Source organism: Salvelinus sp. IW2-2015, linkage group LG30, assembly GCF_002910315.2.
Source record: "Salvelinus sp. IW2-2015 linkage group LG30, ASM291031v2, whole genome shotgun sequence".
Taxonomy (NCBI): domain Eukaryota; kingdom Metazoa; phylum Chordata; class Actinopteri; order Salmoniformes; family Salmonidae; genus Salvelinus; species Salvelinus sp. IW2-2015.
In genome coordinates, this window is record NC_036869.1 from 7608189 (window position 1) to 7630870 (window position 22682).

The 22682-nt window shown below is 43.5% G+C and overlaps 1 protein-coding gene across 1 annotated transcript; it reads right to left on the reverse strand.

The window, feature by feature from the left end:
* Nucleotides 1–8988: 8988 nt before the first annotated feature.
* tent4a (terminal nucleotidyltransferase 4A) lies at nt 8989–21700 on the reverse strand. The gene is given in 14 exon segments (XM_070435992.1): nt 8989–12229; nt 12519–12570; nt 12572–12602; nt 12605–12698; nt 14967–15098; nt 15193–15356; nt 16487–16590; nt 16780–16906; nt 17042–17255; nt 18495–18623; nt 20841–20948; nt 21193–21313; nt 21426–21472; nt 21584–21700. Coding segments are annotated over 14 exon segments (1593 nt in total). The 5' UTR covers nt 21674–21700; the 3' UTR covers nt 8989–12049.
* Nucleotides 21701–22682: the final 982 nt, after the last annotated feature.

Here is a 22682-nt window from a genome sequence, read left to right on the forward strand (position 1 = left end):
CAGTAAGGAATGTGGGTGCCAGTCCATTGAGTGGTTTGTAGGTGAGCTTGAGCAATTTGAAGATGATCCTGTATTGAACTGGGAGCCAGTGGAGTTTGATGAAGGTGGGAGTAATGTAGTCCCAAGGTCTGGTGTGTGTGAGGAGTTGTGGAACTGAATTTTGAATATGTTGAAGTCTGTCCAATGTTTTGGCGGGGAGCCCGTAGAGAATGGCGTTGTAAAACAAAGGTGTAAATAAGGGGTTTCAGCAATGGGGTCAGTGAGAGATGGTCTGAGTCGTCAGATATTTTGGAGGTGGAAGAAGGCTGACTTGCTGATGTTTCAGTGAATTCTCATGTTTCAGATATGGGGTTCAAATGACTGAGTGGGGTCAAATGTAAGGTTCCTGACTGTGGATTTGGAGTGGATGGCGCAGCCGTCGATTGACATGTTGAGTTGTTCCAATTTCTTGATTAGGGAGTTGGGGCCAATGAGCATGATCTCTGTTTTGGGGTCGTTTAGTTTTAAAAAGTAATTGTTCATCCAAGTTTTCACTTCGCAGAGACAGTCAACAACCGAGAGGGGTAGCCGAGTGGAGTTAGGTTTTGTGTGGATGTAGATTTGTGTGTCATCTGCACAACAGTGAAATCTGAGTACAAGTTGACAGAGGATCTGATCAAGGGGCAGAATGTAAATACAAAACAATAATGGACCTAACACTGAGCCTTGTGGGACACCTTGTGATACAGGGGCTGGGGCAGGCCTGCAATTGTCAAGGGAYACAAACTGTTGTCTATCAGATAGATAGGAGTGCAACCAGGCAAGGGGTGTTCCAGATGAAGGGTGAGAATGATGCAGCTGTTGGTAGATAGCCTCCATTTTGTTTTGAAAGGAGGCCAGAAAAACTGTCACAGAGGTCAGTGGTGATTGTGAAAGAGGGGTTGTCCAATGAAGGGAGATATGTGTTGATGGTTGAGAAGAGCACTCTTGGGTTTCCTTGTTCATTCCTTATGATGTTGGAGAAAAAGGCAGATTTGGTTGTGGCAAGTGAGTCCTTGTAGTTGGGAATGTGGTCTTGGTAGGCCTCCTTATGGATAATGAGCCCTGTCACTCTAGTTGTCGTCCTGTGGCTTTCATGGCACTCAGCTCAGGAGTGTATCGTGGCGTTGGGATGTTGAAGGAGACCACCCTTGTTTTAAGGTGGGCCAGAACATCCAGGTGGGAGGAGAGCGCACTGTTGTAATGAGCAACCAGGTCAGTCACTGAGGATTCATGAGGGCCAGGGGTGTCATGTGACTGCAGAATATCCATTAAGTCAACAGGGTTATTCCTTTTGATATTTATGTAGGTTATGGTGTGCTTGTTGGTGTGCTTGGGCATGGGGTCGGGCACACTGAACAGCATGGCCTTGTGGTAAGAGATGGGAATGTCCAGACCCTAGAGGTTGGAGGGAGCCGTGCCAGGTCAAGTACATGGCCTCTGTCATGGATGGGGATATTGCCATGCTGTGTGCAGTTGAAGCAATCCAACAGGGCCATAAAGTCTCTGGCAAAAGCACATCCATCAGAGTCCACATGAATGTTAAAGTCCCTGAGCAAAAGTGTGGCAGGACACAATGAACAGACAGATGTTAGGAGCTAACTCAGAGTTAATGGTGTGAAGAGTGAGACTATAAACTATCAAAATAAAGAGAGTCGCACACTCCATGTATAAACTCCCAGCAATTAAATGGCTATTTACCAACGTTTCGGCATCACTGTGCCTTCCTCGGGGTGAGTGAAGAGTGAGACGATCAGCTAACTCTGAGAGGAAGACTAGAGGTTTTAGGTGGCCGGTAGACTATAAGCAGTGGTTGAGGGACAGATATTGTACAGGCTATGCCTTRGAAGAAGGTTACCTGCAGTACAAGTGTGTCAGACCGATGAAGGACAGCAAGTCAACCTCCACGACCCACAGAACGAGATTTGTCAAGATTAACATAGCCAGATGGTGTTGCTTGGTTAAGCAGGTAATAGTCATTAGGTTGTTGCCATGTCTCTGTTAGGCACAGAACACTATTACATTTGTCCACAATAATGTCACTGATGAGTAGGGCTTTGTTGTTCAGAGAAAGACTATTCAAAATATCAAATTGCTGCAGTCAACACCACGACATTCAACTGGAAGAGAGGGAGGCATACAGTTCTGTGTGGACTCTTTTGGTTTTTTGGGGTTATGAGTGGATTTCCTACCCCCTCGCCGTCCTCGATGTCTGAGTTATAAATATTATATATCATGGTGTGAAGAGTGAGACTATCAGTTATAAATATTATATATCATGGTGTGAAGAGTGAGACTATCAGTTATCACATATATATATCATGGTGTGAAGAGTGAGACTATCAGTTATAAATATTCTATATCATGGTGTGAACAGTGAGACTATCAGTTATAAATATTATATATGGGGTGGAGTATGAGAGTGGATATAAGACGTTCCGGAGGGTCCTTCCTCCATTAACAGGTGGGTAAACACACTCCACTGACCTAGAATACCACTGGTAGGTATGCGTGTGTGTGCATGTGCGATTCTGAATTTGGTTTCTTCTGTGTGTCTTCCCATTGGTGTACACTCACCTGGAATCAAACCATCCAGTGGACAGTGTGGTAAATTGGTGGGTTGGGAATAAATTATAGTGTGGTGGGCTGACAGGCAGAGATACCAAGAGAGAGAGATAGATTTCATACATCCCCCCACATGTGTATGGTGACATTATGCTGGAGAAGGTATTTAAACCTTAGGTGTTAATCTATCCTCATCTCCTCTGTGTCGCCTCAGGCTCTGACACACAGACACATCGTCTGAGTGTGTGTGTGTTGTACAAACATCCCTTTCTGTCCAAGTGTGCTAGTTAAATTAGTTACACACACTCCAACCATCATGCAACAGCATGTCCATGCTGGAGGGTGCTGTGACAAAATTAGCAAAAAAAAGTGTTCTGTTCAGGAAGTAAGGCCAGTGTTTTTCACAGCGCTCTCATTCTGTCACTACAGCAGCAGCGGGTACAAGAGTGGAGCAGGTGTTTTTCATACAGAGTGATACAAGTAAAGAGAATAGATTAGAGTTAAGCTTCACATGCCGTTTCTGTCCTCTAAAACAGTAAAATATTAATGTGCTTACCAACTGTCACATAGCTGCTCCCAAAGTAGGTGGCATACTTAATAATGTTGATTTCATTTCTACTGAACATATTTAATTTCAGCATGAGGCCTTATTTTTAATATCTCTCTTTCTTCTTTCCTCTCTCTCTCCCCCAAACTCTCTCTTCCAAAAGAAGCAATTAAGTAATGAACTTCTATTACATTGCAAATATAAACACCCCTCTCTCTCGCCCCTTCTCCGCTTCTCCCTCTCTCTCTCACCCCATCCCTCTCTCTGTCTCTCTCGCCCCATTGCTCTCTCTCATGCCCCTTCTCGTCTCTCTCTCCACCCCTTCTCTCTCTCACCCCCCTTCTCCCCCTCTCTCTCTCGCCCTCTTCTCCCCTCTCTCTCGACCCTTCTCCCCATCTCTCTCTCGACCCTTCTCCCCATCTCTCTTCGCCCCTTCTCCCCATCTCTCTCTCTCTCGCCTTCTCTCGCTCTTTCTCTCACCCCTTTCTCCTCCTCTCTTTCTTCGCCCCTTCTCCCTCTCTCTTCTCTCGTCCCTTCTCCCCCCCTCCCTCTCGCCTCTTCTCCCTCCCCCTCTCGCCTCTTCTCCCCCTCTCTCTCTCGGCCCTTCTCTCTCCCTCTCTCTCCCCCTCTCTCTCTTCTCTCCCCTTCTCTCTTTCTCTACTACCCTTCTCCCCTCTCTCCCCTTCTCCCCTCTCTCTCTCCCTTCTCCTCTGGCCCTTCTGCTCTCGTCACCTCGCCTTATCCCTCTCCTGTCCCTTGTCCATCTCTCGCCCCTTCTCCATCTCTCGCCCCTTCTCCCTCTCTCGCCCCTTCTCCATCTCTCGCCCCTTCTCTCCCCTTTACTCCCCCAACCTGTCACACACACAGAGAGAGTGAGAGACAGAGAGAGAGAGATGCATCTGTGTATGTGAGAGAGCGGTGCAGAGTGAAAATCCACCCACTCTGAATTTTTATCCAACTCATATTGGAGTTTTAATTACAGAGTAGTGAGGGGGTTCCCATCTATGAATCTATGAATCCGGAAAAGGATCCTATCTTGCCTAAAACACTGTCACAGCCTGCATCCCAAACGGCAAAAACACTACTGGTCAAAAGTAGTGCACTTTGTAGGGAATATGGTGCCTTTTGGAATGGAGCCACGGTCTACAGGGGAGACCCTCTGCACCAAACCAATACATCAAATGTGTGTGTGTGTGCGCGCGTCTGTGTGTGTGTGTCTAACGGTAGGTTATAGATGAATGTTGCAGTGGTAATCAGGGATCGTTAAGACAGTCGACTAATCCGTTTTTTWAAAAATCCTTCAGAGTCTATTGACYCACATGCTAAAGCAGTGTTTGTCAGACCATGAGACATACCAAAAATCGGTCTTCTCACAAAAATATCTGTAATGTTTATGACCAGCCAATGGAAAGGGGAGACACTCACCAACACGATGGTGTTCTCCGTTTTGCTCTACGAKCCCAAAAAACGTCACGTGACTCGTCTGAAGGTAACTCATACAGTGCCTTGCAAAAGTATTCATCTCCCTTGGTATTTTTCCAATTTTGTTGCATTACAACCTAGAATTTAATTAGATTTTTATTTGGATTTCATGGAATGGARATACACAAAATAGTCCAAATTGGTGAAGTGAAATGAAAAAAATTACTTGTTTAAAAAAATTCAAAATGGAAAACTGGTGCGTGCATATGTATTCAGCCCCTTTGCTATGAAGCCCCTAAATAAGATATGGTGCAAGCAATTACCTCCAGAAGTCACATAATTAGTTAAATAAAGTCCACCTGTGTGCAATCTAAGTGTGACATGATCTCAGTATTTTTACACCTGTTCTGAAAGGCCCTAGAGTCTGCAACACCACTAAGCAAGAGGCAACACCAAGCAAYCTTGAAAGGGACACTACCACCAAGCAAACAGATCAGGGTTGGGTTATAAAAAAATATCCGAAACTTTGAACATCCCACGGAGCACCATTAAATCCATTATTAAAATATTGAAAGAATATGACACCGCAAAAAACCTGCCAAGAGGGCCGCCCACCAAAACTGACAGACCAGGCAAGGAGGGCATTGATCAGAGAGGCTACAAAGAGACCAAAGATAACCCTGAAGGAGCTGCAAAGCTCCATAGTGGAGATTGGAGTATCTGTCCATAGGACCATTTTAAGCCYTACACTCCATAGAGCTGGGCTTTACGGAAAAGTGGCCAGAAAAAAGCCATTGCTTAAGAATAAAATAAGCAAACATGTTTGGTGTTTGCCAAAAGGCATGTGGGAGACTCCCCAAACATATGGAAGAAGATACTCTGGTCACATGACACTGAAATTTTGCTTTTTGGCCATCAAGGAAAATGCTACCTCTCATCACCACAAGAACACCATCCCCACAGTGAAGCATGGTGGTGGCAGCATCATGCTGTGGGAATGTTTTTCATCAGCAGGGACTGGGAAACTGGTCAGAATTTAAGGAATGATGGATGGCGCTAAATACAGTGAAATTCTTGAGGGAAACCTGTTTCAGTCTTCCAGAGATTTGAGACTGGGACAGAGGTTCACCTTCTAGCAGGACAATGACCCTAAGCATACTGCTAAAGCAACACTTGAGGGATTTAAGGGGAACATTTAAATGTCTTGGAATGGCCTAGTCAAAGCCCAGACCGCAATCCAGTTGAGAATTTGTGTTATGACTTAAAGATTGTTGTACACCAGCGTAACCCATCCAACTTGAAGGAGCTGGAGCAGTTTTACCTTGAAGAATGGGCAAAAATCCCAGTGGCTAGATGTGCCAAGCTTGTAGAGATATACTCCAAGGGACTTGCAGCTGTAATTGCTGCAAAGGTGGCTCTACAAAGTATTGACTTTGGGGGGGTGAATAGTTATGCACGCTCAAGTTCTGTTTTTCTTATTTGTTTCACAATAAAACATATCTTCAAAGTGGTCAGCGTGTTGCGAAAATCAAATGATACAAACTCCCCAAAAATCTATTTTAATTCCAAGTTGTAAGGCAACAAAACAGGAAAAATGCCAAAGGGGGTGAATACTTTCACAAACTACTGTACAAGCAAATAGAAGTATGGAGGTAGTTTTGTGCCGACAAAAATAAAGCGTTAAACGTGTCCAAAAAAACAAAAATATTTCCTGAGCTTTCTTACATCTCTTTGACATAGGACAGACACTTCAAAGCCTTATTCCTTATGATTCTTCTTTGACTGTCTTTGCTATTTATGTCATGTTTTAAATATATTTTGGGGGATACCTAAAGGTGTCCTAAAATACAGGACTATTAAAGGCCCAGTTCACTACTATATACAGTCTGATTATTCAGTGTTTGCTGCAGCACACTCAGCACCCTACTTCCTGCAGCTATGGCTACCAGGCTCCCAGCTATAGGACTTCATTCGTTCGTTGTTAATTCACTCTTACTTACTGAACCTGTGAAACATAAGGTTTTCACAAGTGAGCGTCACTGCTGCCGATCTTCTGGGATGGTTTTCCATGACAGGCCACAGTCTATCTCCTACTCAAAAGTTCTTCGCCAGGTTTCTTTGGGCAGCTGGCCACGCATCCTTATCCCATCTGCTGTCAAGGCTGTCTTTGGGAGTGCAGAAGTAGAAGATCAACTTTATTGTCTTGGACACAGTGCTGCTTAGGTTTGCACATTCCTGGTAACTTTCTCAAAATTCCCACTATTTCCAGAAATCCTGGTTAGAAGATTCCTCGAATAAATAGGGAATAAGCAGGAAACCTGGAATCCTCCAACCAGGATTTCTGGTAAACCTAGGAATTTGGGGAAAAGAACTAGAATTTTGCAACCCTTGTGGTGTTGTTTAGAAATAGCAACAACATCTGACACACTATTGACTTGGAACCAACCCTTTATCCGACAGCGGGGCACACAGACAGATATGGAAACAGCAGGCAGGCTGGCAATATTTATCCCTGTCTTGGATGGGTGACAAAATGTAGCTTTCCCTATTCACTATGGGTATTTGGCATGGATAGTTGACAGATACTGTGTTTGTATTTGTGATGGAAAAATGACAACCCTTGTTTGTTGGGGAGAGGAGAAACATGACAAATTGTGTCAACGTCCCTATTATTATTCTGTCTCTCAGCTTTTCTCTCTCCATCCCCCTCTGAAGTTATTACCTAGAGAGGTGAAGTTTAATCTGAGAGCCTTTGATTCTCTTCTCCCTTCTTTCATCCCTCACTCTGAACACTAATCCAGATGAAAAACCCTTCTAGGCCATCTACTTTACCCAGAGGCATCTCATTCTCCATTTCTCTCGCTCCCTCTCAGCCTCTACTTCCTTTAGTCTCTCGCTCTCCCTCTGGAAAAATTATTAAACTCAGAAAAGTAATAAGAGAACACATTTATATTCAGTTAATAACCTTTAGCCCATTACAAAGAGAGCATTGGAGAGAGCGAAAGAGGGAAAATGAGAGACTAAAACAAACACAGACCAACACAAATATGGACACGTATCTAATGTCAGGCTGGTATGAATATTGCTGTCCATCAATGATTCTCAATTAAATTTACTGCACTTGAGCAATTCTTACAAAAAAAAATTAACAAATGTTGCCCTAAGAGTTGGTAGAATATTATTTAAAATGATTCACAGCTGTAATGGCTGCCAAAGGTGCCTCCACCAAATATTAACAAGTGTGAAAACATATGCAATCAAGACATCAGTTTAATTTATTTGGAACATTTTGATAATTTTTATTCGTCTTTGAAAATGTGGAGTAGGTTGTGTAGATTGGTAGGAAGAAAAACTGATGTATTCCCTTTTGAGATTTAATTTGAACTAAAGGCAGCAAAATGTGAAGACTGTGCAAGGGGTGTGTAGACTTTCACTAGCGACTATGTTCTTGGGCTGTTGGGGAGTGTTGTCTTCCAGTTTGCGGTATGGGTTCTCCTGAGTCAGAATAACCGTCAAACGCAACACTGGATCTCGAAGCCAGTTCCACTGCATTTTTTATAAAAATTTAAATAATCCCCCATTGTGCTGCTCTAATCAGGGACTGATTTAGACCTGGGAAACCAGGTGCTTGKAATTCATTATCAGGTGGAAAAGAAATGCAGCAGGCTCCGGCCCTCGTAGGGTAAGAGTTGAACACCCCTGCAGTAGAACCTTGATGTCCTCAACATTCACCCTGATCAGCCTGGAGCAGATGTAGGGGAACAGAGTATAGACTGGAGGAAAGAATAGATAGTACAGGAGGGGGGAGACCGAGTGGAGGAGATGGGGATAAGGAGAGGGATGGGGAGCAGGATCTCATCCCTCTACTCACATTTCTGGCTTTGGTCTAGGAAGCAACCAGACTGAGCTGAAATCTGCCACAGATAGAGACTAGTAGGACAGTACACAATCCTAACACATCAGATATTCAAAATCCAKGAGTTTAGGGAGAGCTATGTGGAATGAGAATTCGCTGTACTCAATGATCCTGGCTCAATACTCTTGAGGAATAGTTTGGCAGAACATCTACAGTACATCAGACATGTTGCTGACTCGATCCAAGGCTATGGGTGAGAAGCTACTGTGCCACCTAGTGTAGATAAGCAGAAGTGCTTATTTGAACTAAATTAATAATCACATTTTCCTTTGTCTTGTAAAGGGACTCCTGACAAAACAGCTCAAATAAAGCAATAAACCTAAAGCATGTTTCCCACCTGAACTCAATCAAATTGGACTCTTTACATTGAGTTGTACATACAGATTCAGCATTAATCCATCTTGAAATTTCCAACCACTACGTGTTTAGTTTGTGGGCATGTGTTCTGTATGCGTTGTATCCACTGATTAACCAAAGATGTAACCAAATTATGCACATACAAAAACAAGATCACTATAACTGCCCGTTTTAAGAAGTTTATTAAAAAATAAAATAGAAAAAAATACCAGTACATAAAATGTTTCAAAACAAAAGCCAGGCTGTCACTCCGTGACCACTGCTAGTTTGGCAGCCATTTTAGGAGTTCCTGCTCAGATTAGTTGGCCAGGACAGAGGAGCCGCCACCTTTCACAAAATGGCGTCCGTTAAGTTTAAAATCACTCATTGTGATGCAAGTGTTTCGTGTTCTCAATTGTCTAAAGAGGCTTTCTCTCCGATCTGCACTGATCTAAATAGATGAAAACAAAATGGTGGATCTACCAAGGGATTGGCTTTCACCTGCTCCAGTTTCTTTCACATCAAATAAAGGAAAGTAGATGCGGAGAGGAAGCTCGTGTAGACCATAGGGATTCGAGTTAAATCCATAGACGTCACACTGCATTTCAGTCTTAATAGAATCTGTAAAAATTGTGGACATCTTTGACAGCATTGACAAATCTCCAACCAGAGATAGTGTTTTAGAGCTCTTCTGACAGACGCTGGTTCTATTCACTAAAAGCAGACAAGTCCCAAATGGCACCCTATTTCCTATATAGCACCACTACCCTCCACAAGAAACCAAAGATCTAATCAAAAGTGGTGCACTATATTCTGAATAGGGTGCCATTGGAGACCGACACCTTGTAAAAAAGGCGATGTATATTAGCCAGGTCGATTGGTGGGTAAAAGTTGCTATACTAACAGACTGACATTGGCTCCTAACACAATCTCAGTGTAGAGGACTGTAGTGCACTAGGGAGGGTATGAAGTCATCCACTACAGAGTGCAAGTCGCTCCCCATGTGCATTTTCATACTAGCCGTAGGTGTTAGGTTAAAACAGTGGCGGAACATCAAGTGGTCGTCTACAATGACACCCTAACCCCTATATAGGGCACTACTTTAGACCAGTACTAAGGTTAAATAGCATGCACTGTATGAGAGAGAATAGGGTGTCATTTGAAACCAGTCTTGCTATTCCCTCGCTCCCATCGCTCAGACGAGAGACAGATACCCGACCACTGGCGCACACACACAGACCCTTCCATAGACTAACAGATAGGAATACAACACATCAGGGCTTGCATACAAATGCAAGAGTTGTGGTTCACTTGTAACTGGGCTGAGGCTGACTAGCAACCATCTAGCCTAGCCCACCGATCACACAGGCCTAGTCATTCCAACTCGAGTTTACAATAACATCACTTCAATATAACAAGCAGTGGTTGTCATTGGAAACAGAAATAATGGGGCACACAAAAATAACCCACTTGCATAGTAATAACGCTGTCTGTGTAGCTACCGCTCTGCTCCTCAGTCATACACAGGCGTGTGTGTGTGTGTATATATATATATCTATATATATATATGCGGCTGTATGTCTGTGGAGACGACACACACATACGCACTGAAGTAAAAAGAAAGAAAAGGCATTGCAAACTTGCGGAAGTACCTACACAAGATTCCAGAATGGAATCAAAATTATTCCCTTTCCACAGTTCTGGAAGGACCCAGAACTTTCTCCCTCTCTCTCCCCCCGCTACGAGGAAAGACCCTTTAGAGCACCTAGTCTTTTAGTGTGCATCTGAAATGGTACCCTATCCCCTATGTAGTGCACTATTTTAGACCAGAGCACACTTGCCCAATCAAAAGTAGAGCCCAATGTCGGCGGAAGGGTTCCGTTTGGCACCGCTCTGATCTTCAAGTTCAGGTCAGTTTGTCTGTCCCTTTAACGCCACCTCCCATACGCACTAGACCAAGCATATCTTTAAAACAACGGCAAAGACATACATCCAACTGAAACACACTTGGGGCATACAATATGTACTTGGGCCAGTGCCAAACTCCTGCGATAGAAGTTCAGCCCTAGTCTAAGTGAGGACTGAGTAGCGAAAATGGCACAAACTTTGGGTGAACGCAAGTCATCCTATGACTGATACAAGCACACACCAAATAGAGAGAACGTTTTGTTTTTAAAAACAACAGCTAGGGTATTGGGCGTGAGAGCTCAGTCTGCTGCGTCTGCTATAGCAAGAGATCCAATTAGTGAGACTGTAGACMTTTTAACCTGTATAACAATAAGATGCATCTCAATAGTCTGGTGTGACTTAGATACTTCTAATAAACCCCTTTGACTCACATTATAAAACAACCAATGGGGGGAGTCGATTATACCTCGACACTCCAACAAGACACGCACGCTCTCGTCACACACTCTCGGAGGCCACCTGGGCAAAGGTTCTGTAAACTCTGCCATAAAAAATAAAAATACAAAAATAAAACAATCTTAAAAAAACATCAAATTCCTTTACATACATAATAAAAATTAAATAAACATTTACTTAAAAATTAGAACATGTTATTGCACAAATGAGAAACCGTCGTTCCTTGTGTGAACACTGAAAAAGACGCAGTTTGGCTGCAGGGTTCAAGGACAAAGGTTGTCGCCTTGACAACGTAACCCAGTCAGACCAAACAAAAATAAACACTTTCCCATAAGACACTGGGCTTTCGCAACTCCCACCTGGCAAAGATGTCACTATTCTCAGTCTCACCAAACGTAAGTGAAAAACTGCAAAGCGCTAAAAAAATATTCAAATTGAACAATAAGACACATTAACGGAACAAAATAAAACAAACAAATGTGAATCCCAAACAGAAAGTGAAGGACTGGAGAGCTAGCTGAAAAGTTCTGGGGTCAGAGTGCACGTTGGGCGGGGTTGCGTTTTMTTCGCTAGCCGCACCGCTCATTCCTGTATCGTTGGCCGTTGGTTCGTTGCGCAGTGAAAAACATGCAGAAATTAAGAGCAATGGAGGGAGGGAGAGAAACGGAGAGTTTTCCCAGAGCTACACTTTTTTCCCTATCCGCAGCCCGAGTTCAGCAGCCCAAAGTGTTGAATGAATCCCAATGCTGGTCTGGTCTCTGCCTGCCTGTCTTTCTTTAAGTTGAACAGCAGGGGGCATTGTCCCATCAAGTTGTCCTCCCAATCAGTCAGAATGGAGGAGTGGAAAGAGGGATAAAGGGAGGAGAAGATGTTTTGTCTTTTTATCTGCTCAGGCTGACTGGTAAGCTGTCCCTCTTCCGACGCCGCCAGGTGTTGCGGTACTGCGTGTGAGAGTGTGTGTGGGCGTGTGTGAGAGGGTGGGTGTGTACACGGTTGGCCAGGGCAGGACTGTGGACCACAGCTGGATTGTGGAAGCCTTTCATCTGACACTTGGGACCGTTCTGAGAGAGAGAATGAAGGGATGAAGTGTTAGAATTCAAAGCATTTTGAGTGTTTAAACCTAGTCTACAAAAGGAATGCTATATTCAGATCTGGCAGATATACAATAAAACAATGAAATCAAGAGGGACAGATTGAGAGAACAGAGGAAGTGAAGGGGAGGAGAGAAACAGTGAAAGCAAGAGGAGTTGGAAAGCAGAAAGTGAGAGGTGAGGAGAGTATTAGAGGAAAGAAAGGAGAAAGAGGTTCTCCATGTATAGTGTGTATGCCGTGATTGCGGACAGCGCCTACCTGGTGTGTGTGGCTGGCAGGGTGGGGGCTGGACAGAGGCTGGGGGTTGGAGGCGGGCATGGGGGTTATGGTGGGTAGGGGGGGCATGTGGAAAAAGGGGGGGAGGTGGTGCCCGTCTATACCCACCTGTCTGCCAGGTAAAGAGTGCATCGTTCAGGGCACCGGGCAAAACATACACGCCTGGAGAGGGGGGCGAGGGAAGGGAATTGGATTTGTGATAATGAAAATGTCTATCACAAACAGCATTAGATCACCATTTCACAATCCCTGTTAGTGGAAATGAGTACTAAACAGAGGGCCTGGATAGACTATTCTATAGAAAATACATACTTTCTCTCTGGCGACAAATCTTAGATAAAAGCGCATTTCAGGATTTTTTACATACATTTAAACGGTTAGACTTGGAGTTATGACATTGGCACGAGCAGCACCACAGATCGGATGAGCACGATGTAAACACTTCGCTCTCACTTACATGCTTACACATGCAAAGCCAAAATTCTGATATTTTTCACTAATTGGTCTTTTTGACAAATCCGAACCAGCTCTGAAAAAGACGGGATGTGATTGGTCTAAAGACCAATTAGTGAGGAAAAATATCAGATGGGCTGCTTGTGTAAACGGTCATGGTACAGTTGAATTCGGAAGTTCTACACCTTAGCCAAATACATTTAAACTCAGGTTTCACAATCTCTGACATTTAATCATAGGATCACACATTATTTTAAAAACGTGAAATGTCAGAATATAGAGAGGAGGATTTATATCAGCTTTTTATTTTTCATCACATTCCCGTGGGTCAGAAGTTTACATACGGTCAATTAGTATTTGGTAGCATTGCCTTTAAATTGTTTAACTTCGGTCAAACGTTTCGGGTAGCCTTCCACAATAAGTGTAAGTGAATTTTGGCCCAATCCTCCTGAACAGATCTGGTGTAACTGAGTCAGGTTTGTAGGCCTCCTTGCTGCACAGGCTTTTTCCAGTTCTGCCCACATTTTCTATAGGATTGAGGTCAGGGCTTTGTGATGGCCACTAATACTTGACTTTGTTGTCCTCCTTTTGCCACAAATTTGGAAGTATGCTTGGGGTCATTGTCCATTTGGAAGACCCATTTGCGACCAAGCTTGAACTTCCTGGACTAATGTCTTGAGATGTTGCGTCAATATATCCACAATTTTCCTGCCTCATGATGCATCTATTTTGTGAAGTGCACCAGTCCTCCTGCAGCAAAGCACCCCCCACAACCATGATGCTGCCACCCCCGTGCTTCACGGTTGGGATGGTGATCTTCGGCTTGCAAGCCTCCCCCTTTTTCCTCCAAACATAACGATGGTCATTATGGCCAAAAATATATATTTTTGTTTAATCAGACCAGATGACATTTCTCCAAAAAGTACAATCTTTGTCCCCATGTGCAGTTGCAAACCGTAGTCTGGCATTTTTATGGCGGTTTTGGAGCAGTGGCATCTTCCTTGCCAAGCGGCCTTTCAGGTTATGTCAATATAGGACTCGTTTTACCGTGGATATAGATACTTTTGTACCCGTTTCCTCCAGCATCTTCACAAGTTCCATTGCTGTTGTTTTGGGATTGATTTGCACTTTTCGCACCAAAGTACGTTCATCTCTAGGAGACAGAACGCGTCTTCTTCCTGAGAGGTATGATGGCTGCGTGGTCCCATGGTGTTTATACTTGCGTACTATTGTTTGTACAGATGAACGTGGTACCTTCAGGCATTTGGAAATTGCTTCCAAGGATGAACCAGTCTTGTGGAGGTCTACAATTTTTTTCCTGAGGTCTTGGCTGATTTCTTTTGATTTTCCCATGATGTCAAGCAAAGAGGCACTTAGTTTGAAGGTAGGCCTTGAAATACATCAACAGGTACACCTCCAATTGATTAAAGTGATGTCAATTAGGCTATCAGAAGCTTCTAAAGCCATGACATCATTTTCTGGAATTTTCCAAGCTGTTTAAAGGCACAGTCAACTTAGTGTATGTAAACTTCTGACCCACTGGAATTGTGATAGTGAATTATAATTAAAATAATCTGTCTGTAAACAATTGTTGGAAAAATTACTTGTGTCATGCACAAAGTAGATGTCCTAACCGACTTGCCAAAACTATAGTTTGTTAACAAGAAATGTATGGAGTCGTTGAAAAACGAGTTTTAATGACTCCAACCTAAGTGTATGTAAACTTCTGACTTCAACTGTATCTGTGGATATGCACGGATGCGCTTCACCCTGGTACGTGGCAACTACGGGACCAAAACAGCAGAGACGTTTTGCCTTGCACTTCAACGCTCTTAGTTGTGGAAATGGGCCCGATATTGTGTTGACTTTGTGCATTGCGGAGTCTTCCTTTAAACTTCCACTCCCAGAAAATCTTGACAGGTTAAACTCTCCCATCTCTGAAAACACATAAAGGTCAGTAGATGCTAGGTTCTGTACCTGTGAGCCAGGGGACATGATGAGGTGGTGCTGGTTGATGCCAGCCTTGCCCAGTGCCAGGCCCAGGGGTAGAGTCATACCCAAAGCCTGAAAGGGGTAGACGGGCAGCGCCGGGGGTGTCGAATCAGAGTCCTAGGACAAACAGCAGAGTGGAGGGGTTAAAACATGTCCAGCTGTCAATCAATACCATCATAAAGACTGCAGTGTGTATGTGTTCTGTCCTTACGTTGTCTGACCCAGACAGTGAGGAGACAGAGGAGGCTGAGGAGTGTTGGTGAGGACTGGARAGGGACATGGGAGAGTCTGCACTGTGAGGGGACACAGAATCCCTTTGCTCCTCCACACCTACACCCAACACACACCCTGCTGGGTCCTGATCCAGGAGGGAACCTACAGAAAAACACAGGTTATTATAAACAGCAACACACACCGTACTGGGTCCTGATCCAGGAGGGAACCTACAGAGAAACACAGGTTATTTAAACGCACACACACCGTACTGGCTCCTGATCCAGGAGGGAACCTACAGAGAAACACAGGTTATTATAAAACAGCAACACACACCGTACTGGGTCCTGATCCAGGAGGAACCTACAGAGAAAAACAGTTATTATAAACAGCAACACACACCTACTGGGTCCTGATCCAGGAGGGAACCTACAGAGAAACACAGGTTATTATAAACAGCAACACACACCGTACTGGGTCCTGATCCAGGAGAAACCTACAGAGAATCACAGGTTATTATAAAGCAACACACACCCTGCTGGTCCTGATCCAGGAGGAAACTACAGGAGAACACAGGTTATTATAACAGCAACACACACCGTACTGGGTCCTGATCCAGGAGGAAACCTACAGAGAACACAGGTTATTATAAACAGCAACACACACCGTACTGGGTCCTGATCCAGGAGAAACCTACAGAGAACACAGGTTATTATAAACAGCAACACACACCTACTGGGTCCTGATCCAGGAGGAAACCTACAGAGAAACAGGTTATTATAAACAGCAACACACACCTGCTGGGTCCTGATCCAGGAGGAAACCTACAGAGAAACAGGTTATATAAACAGCAACACACACCCTGCTGGGTCCTGATCCAGGAGGAAACCTACAGAGAAACAGGTTATTATAACAGAACACACACCCTGCGGTGGGTCCTGATCCGGAGGAACCTACAGAGAAACACAGGTTATTATAAACAGCAACACACCCTGCTGGGTCCTGATCAGGAGGAAATACAGAGAAACACAGGTTATATAAACGCAACACACACCGTACTGGTCCTATCAGGAGGAAACCTACAGAGAAACACAGGTTATTATAAACAGCAACACACACCGTACTGGGTCCTGATCCAGGAGGGAACCTACAGAGAAACAGGTTATTATACACACTTCCCAAACTGCCATGTAAGACAAAGACTACCCTTCACACACAGGCCAATATACATACAGAACCTGCCATACAAGACTGTCAACATGGTACGCAGATGTTACACACACTGCTCTTACCCTGGCTCTCCATGCGGGCGAGGTGCCTTCCTCCCCACTTCGTCATGATCCACTCCCTGTAGTCAATCACTTCCTGTGTCACCTTGATTATCCTACCCAAAGCGCTGCAGGGATAGTGAGAAACATGAGGGGAACAGTTTAAACGTTGCACAGCAGTGGATCAGTTACACTTCCCAACACAACCACCGTATTAATTTGACAATCTTTACTTTGATAACAGTTGTACCTATTCATTTACAAATATTTCTAGGCCGGATGGATCCAGAAGACATTCTGAAAGAGGAGGAACGAACCTGTCAATGTCCTTGTTTGGGTAGGAGCGTGCTAGCGGTGACATGGCGTGACAGAGGACGATGTAAGCGTAGTCAAAAACCTGCTGGACTTGCATGGCTCCGTACGAACTCCTGCCAACGTCGTTACCTGGAACACACACACGGCAAAAAAAAAACCTGAATCGGCCCATACAAACTACAGCCAACACCATTACTAATGGAAAACCACAAAACACTCAGTCCAGGGCACACACACACACACACACACACACACACCCCCCACCTGGCATCAGTGGGTCCTCTATACAGAGCATGGAGGGCCTGTAACCATTGTTCATAACCTTCATCATATCCTCCTTGGCCATGTAGGCCCCTCCGTTCTTGACGCGGATGCCTGTCTTCAGGTAGTTAAAATGGCGCCCATAAAGCTCAAAGAACTCAATCAGCAGAATGCCAAGGTTGATGTTGGGGTTGCTGGCATCAATCCTTGGGTGGAGCTGGATGGAGAGAGACAGAGGGAGGGTGAATCGGCATAGGTGTTAGAACACTAAGCGCTGTAATTGTACACTGTCATACTTGTTTAGGCGATGTATTTTGTCTATCACGGTATATCAATAAAAAAATTACAGTATGGTGATATTTTATGTTTTTGAATAATAAAAGTTCTAAATTTGCTTTACGAGTAGTGCGTGACCCTAGGGTGGCAACACACAAAAGTGATTTCAAATTATTCTTTCTCCATTCTGATTGCTTTACACTGTTCAATTCAACTTCAACCCCCCCKKAAAAATACTGCATTTTCATCCATTTCTGCATTCATTTTTGAATTTCCACACTGCCACGTAGGGCTGCACGATATGGGCAAACAATTAGGCCTTATTTTAAACCAAATATCACAATTGCGATTTGACTTGCGATAGAGCAAAACACTTGGGTGAACTGTTGTAATTATCGAAATAGAATGATTATTCTAATTCTATAGTTCGAATATAATAGTGGGCACTTTAGATATGTGTTTTTTGACATGACAACAAATGAAAATGCCAGGGAGGAGTTATTGTGACAGGATAGGAACCAAAGTGTTGATAACCATTTCCTAGGGCACCCTATAATCTTTGGCTACATTGAATGTTTCCTCTTAACTACTTCATATAGCCAACCTATTCATGCTTTGCGTATTCCTCTTTTGATTTAGAAGATACTGTTGCACAAACAGGCTGATTTAGGTCTACACCATCACTGGTATTATCAGGCTGTATAGCTAATTATGTTTACTCWGACCTAGAACAMTTATTAGCTAGCTAGCGATTAGTATCTAACAAGATTTAGGGATAACTTGCTAAGAAACGACTAACTGTTCGCATACGTAAGAAACAAACTACTAGTGCAATTATAGAATGCCAGTGGAATTATATTAAGAAAAGTGAAAATAGCATCATTGTCATCAACATTTTTGCATGTGCTGCATTGACCATGCAGACTGAACGCAAGTGTCTCGTGGTTGAGGAACAACAAACACGCTCCTTGATTGGCGGGGGCAGGTCTAGGACTATATTGAAAGCGTCATGAGAGTGAGCGGTGAGTTAAGTAGCGAAGTATCACATAAAAAAAAAAAACATTAAAAAACTGTTATAGAAAGTAAAGTAAAAACCCAAACTGGTCCGAGCAGCAATACCAGTATATAGTAAAATACGGTATACCGCCCAGCCCTATGTCATACTAGTGTTTGTGTGTACCTGGAGGAAGCTGATGACCATCAGGATGAGGCTGTAAGAGCTGATTCCTCCGGTGAACACCTCATTGAGATCTCTCTGGAGCAGAAACTGCTTCAGCACAAAGATCATGTAAGGCAGCACGGGATACCTCTGCAGGGGGAGGGAACGAGGAAGATATCAAATCCCTGCTTAATTTKCAGTCATTGAAGAACAGAGCACAGATTAAAAATGAGGAGAATTTTCAATTAGATGAGGGAAAAGTCTCCATTTAATTAAAATATGTAACTTAGTATGGGGATCACAACTTAAATAAAATGAGTCTRTTCTCATTTTCACAGGTTGTCATGTTATATCATATGCTGATTTTGGGGCTACAGTTGTAAAAGGTCAGAGGGACAATGACTCATTCCAAAGTTATGCTTCTGGTGCCAGAAGCATGTTCGGCTATGTAATTGAATACAGAACATGTCAGAGAGACATTCCTTTACTGACTGTATATTATACGCCCATCACCAGATCTCCCCCTAACCCTTACTGTGCATATAGGCTGTGACTTAGAATTACATTTAAATTAAACAAAAAATGCCTTATTAGGCTCACTGCCGTGAACGTTTTTTCTCCTTCTATAGGTAGGCCTTAACCTCAACAAGACGAAGCTGCTCTTCCTCCCGGGGAAGGCCTGCTGGCTCAGACTCCATTATCACCCTCTCAGAGTGCAAATAACCTTGGCGTTACCCTGGACAACACCCTGTCCTACTCTGCAAAAATCAAAGCAGTGACTCGCTTATGCAGGTTCATGCTCTACAACATCACACAGGAAGAGGTGCAGGTCCTAATCGAGGTCCACTCCTGTCTGGACTACTGCAACTCACMGTTGCCTGGGGTCCCCGCTTCTGCCATCAAACCCCTGCAACTTATCCAGAATGCTGCAGCCTGCCTGCTTTTCAACCTGCCTAAATTCTCTCATGTCACCCTGCTCCTCCACACACTCTGGCTTATAGTCGAAGCTCGCATCCACTACAAGACCATGGTGCTTACCTACGGAACAGCAAGAGGAGAGCTGCCCATCCATACCTTCAGGATATGCTCAAACCCTACATCCCAACCCCTCTGTTCTGCCATCTCAGGTCTCTTGTGGAAAAATGTACTTTCTATGACTGATGTGGTTTTCCCACCTAGCTACAGTAACCTAAGATAAACGCACTAACTAAGTCCATCTGCTAAAATGACTAAAATGTKAATGTTRAGGCAAAGTAACCCTATCAAAATGGAAAGCTCATTGAGAGGTAATATGCCAGGGCTATTGGCCCAAATTCAATTATGACCTATTGTGTAGATAATAGAACGAAAATTAACACACTTAAGAGAWCCGATTTTTTTGTTCATAAATACTTTGCTACAATGATACACCTCATTCCTTTCTGTTAGCACGTGCACATAGTAAGTACACCATGCTTTCGGGATGAGTCTTTTCAGATTCACCAATTATTCTTTAGTTGTGGATAGTACATCAAAATCACTCTTGCTCTTCTTTGTAAGTTACTGTGATTTTGCACCTGTGTATTTTATTAGTTTATTTATGAAAATATGTAGTAAACTCCATGACAGTAGCTAGGGGCTATAGCAGCACACAAGTAGACTACAATTGTATGCTGGGCCAGGCATGCCCTGACCTCGTGAAGTGAGCACTACTGGTGTGAAATTGGAGCGGGCAAGAAGGCTGACGCTCCAGCCTTTGGGAAACTCGCTCCGTGCTCCAATCAAATTGGGCACGCTCCGTTCCTCACTCCGCTCACATACTCTGCACCACTCTGACCCACTGTGCAATACTCATTAGTATTATGGAAAGTAGTGCTGAGCGATGAACCGCCATGTCGTTTTTTAWTCGGTTATTAAACTAGTTTAACCTGAAGGGAGTTGTAGTTTTCATAAAGCAAATATTCAGCACAGAAACGTGATAACTAACTACAATGACCATATCGTCACAGTCCCACTGTGCAGGTGCACATTCTGTACTTGCCTGATATGAAACATCTGAAATCCAAAATGCTGGAGTATAGAGCAAAATGTTAAACAAATATGTTGTGGACTGTAGTTGTGAAGTGTTTAAGTAGTGCTTCTGTTGCTACAGTGATAGAAAATGCATTTCACAGGGACAGTAGTTCAGTAAGTATTTATTAGCCTCAAATTTAACCAAAACAATTACAATATGGGAGCGTCAGTAGGCAGGAAGTCCATTTATTTTCCTTTCATAGGCCAGTTTTTATACCCTGCAACTGGGAACATGTTTTAAATTGTTGCTCTGATCATTATAGCCATTCAGGTCTCCCATAAAAATAAAGGAACTATAAATGCTAGTGTCCTCACCCGAGTGTAGTCCTTGATAAAGAAAGCAGCTTTGACTCCAGTCTCCACATTGAAGCTGATGTCCACTTTGACTTCAGTCTCCTGGTCAGTCAGCTTGATGATTGGCACCTGGGAGAGAGAATAGAGAAACATTGTGACTTAATTTCTGAAAAATAAAGTTTATTTAACGTCCATTTCGCTTTCGTTCGCTATCTCAATTCTAAAGCAGTCACTAATTAGGTCCAATCATTAGCTAGTGCAGACTTGTCCTACATTATTAAAGCAAACCATCTGCTTGTTTATCAGTTCGGACAACATTGGAGTTACTCCAACAGATTGTATGTATGTATTTTTATTAAGASCACCAACTCACTGTAGCTTTGTCCAGCACTTTGATGGAGAAAGGTTCCGCCACGTTGTGTTTCCGGAGGGCCTGTTCCAACTGCTGCAACGGTGGGCATTCCCACTTCCCAAACACCACCAGGTCTATGTCACTATGGCAACAGAGAGAGAGAGATGGTATTAAGTAAACTGGTGGCCAAGCACTTGTGGCAAATTCTGAGAGCAAGACTGAGCCAAAACGTCACAACAAAACTGCCCTCTCACCTTGTAGGTAGGTAGAGTCCAGTGCTGAAGCTGCCAAATATCTGCACCTGAGAGAGCAGGGGAATGAAAGAGTTCAGAAAAAAACCTATACTGTACAAACATTTTTAGGAAAAAAAAGTCTGATGTGCCAGTTCAACGCCCAGCTCTGGTGTGCTCACGTCAGCAGTAGGCCACAGCTCCTTGATGACAGTCTCGATCCTGTCGACCACCTCCTTCCTCATAGCAGCCTCCTCCGGTCGGGGAGACATGAAGTTGTAGAAGTCCACCACCTCCTCYMGGYGYCMGGGGGGGGGGGGGGGGGGAGACAGGGAGAACACACACGCAGTTGCTCACCCAAAACTAAATCAGTCAAATAATTGGACGATTTACATTTTCTGTTTCATGATTTCATTCATTTAATTCACCTACATGTTAGGTCTTTTCAAAGAAAGCAAGACCAGCATGGAAGCTGAGAGAGATATGACCTACATTGATACAGGCTTTCAAGTAAGCTCAGCATCCCTCATAACATTCAACATCATTACATGGTCCTGTAAGAGCATGGGATTAGCAACTCCAAGGTTGAGGTTTCAATTCCCATACTGATCACAGACCTATACAAAAATTGTATGCACTGATGTTAACATTTTTCACACCAAAATGATTGAGTGCAGCCATACACTGAAATTTAGCACAATCAGATATTGCAATATGTACATTAGCCTACATTTTCATCCACGACACAATGATGGCCCATTGAAATTGGGAAATGTTCTACTTAAACACGAAAGCCTTCGGTCTGGGCACTGCATGCTCTTCCAATGCCACAAGGGTGCAACTAGAGGCCAATCATTGTATTACACAGTTAAATTCAAACGAAACCTATGGATCTTACAACTGTCCATGGAGACCAGAGAGAATCTTAAACAAAGTCACCTGGCAGTTTTTTTATGCTGACAATGTTTACATGTATAACGTAAGTCTAATCAACAATATTAGGTTATGTAATAAACTAGCAAGTTCAGCTATAGTTTATTAATAACTGAATAATGAGTCAGACGTTAATAATCCCTTGAGTGACTGTATAAAGAAGAGCAACGTTAGCTAACCATGACCGCTTTCATAATTTTGCGTTACATGCCGCGTTCACGGCATGTCAAAAACTCGGGACCTCAGAGTTAAAATTAACTTAAATTATTTGCGTATAGCTTCCTATTGCTTGATTCTGATACTACCCAAGTAGGAAACTCGGGTATCATCTTTCTACTGAGTAAACAT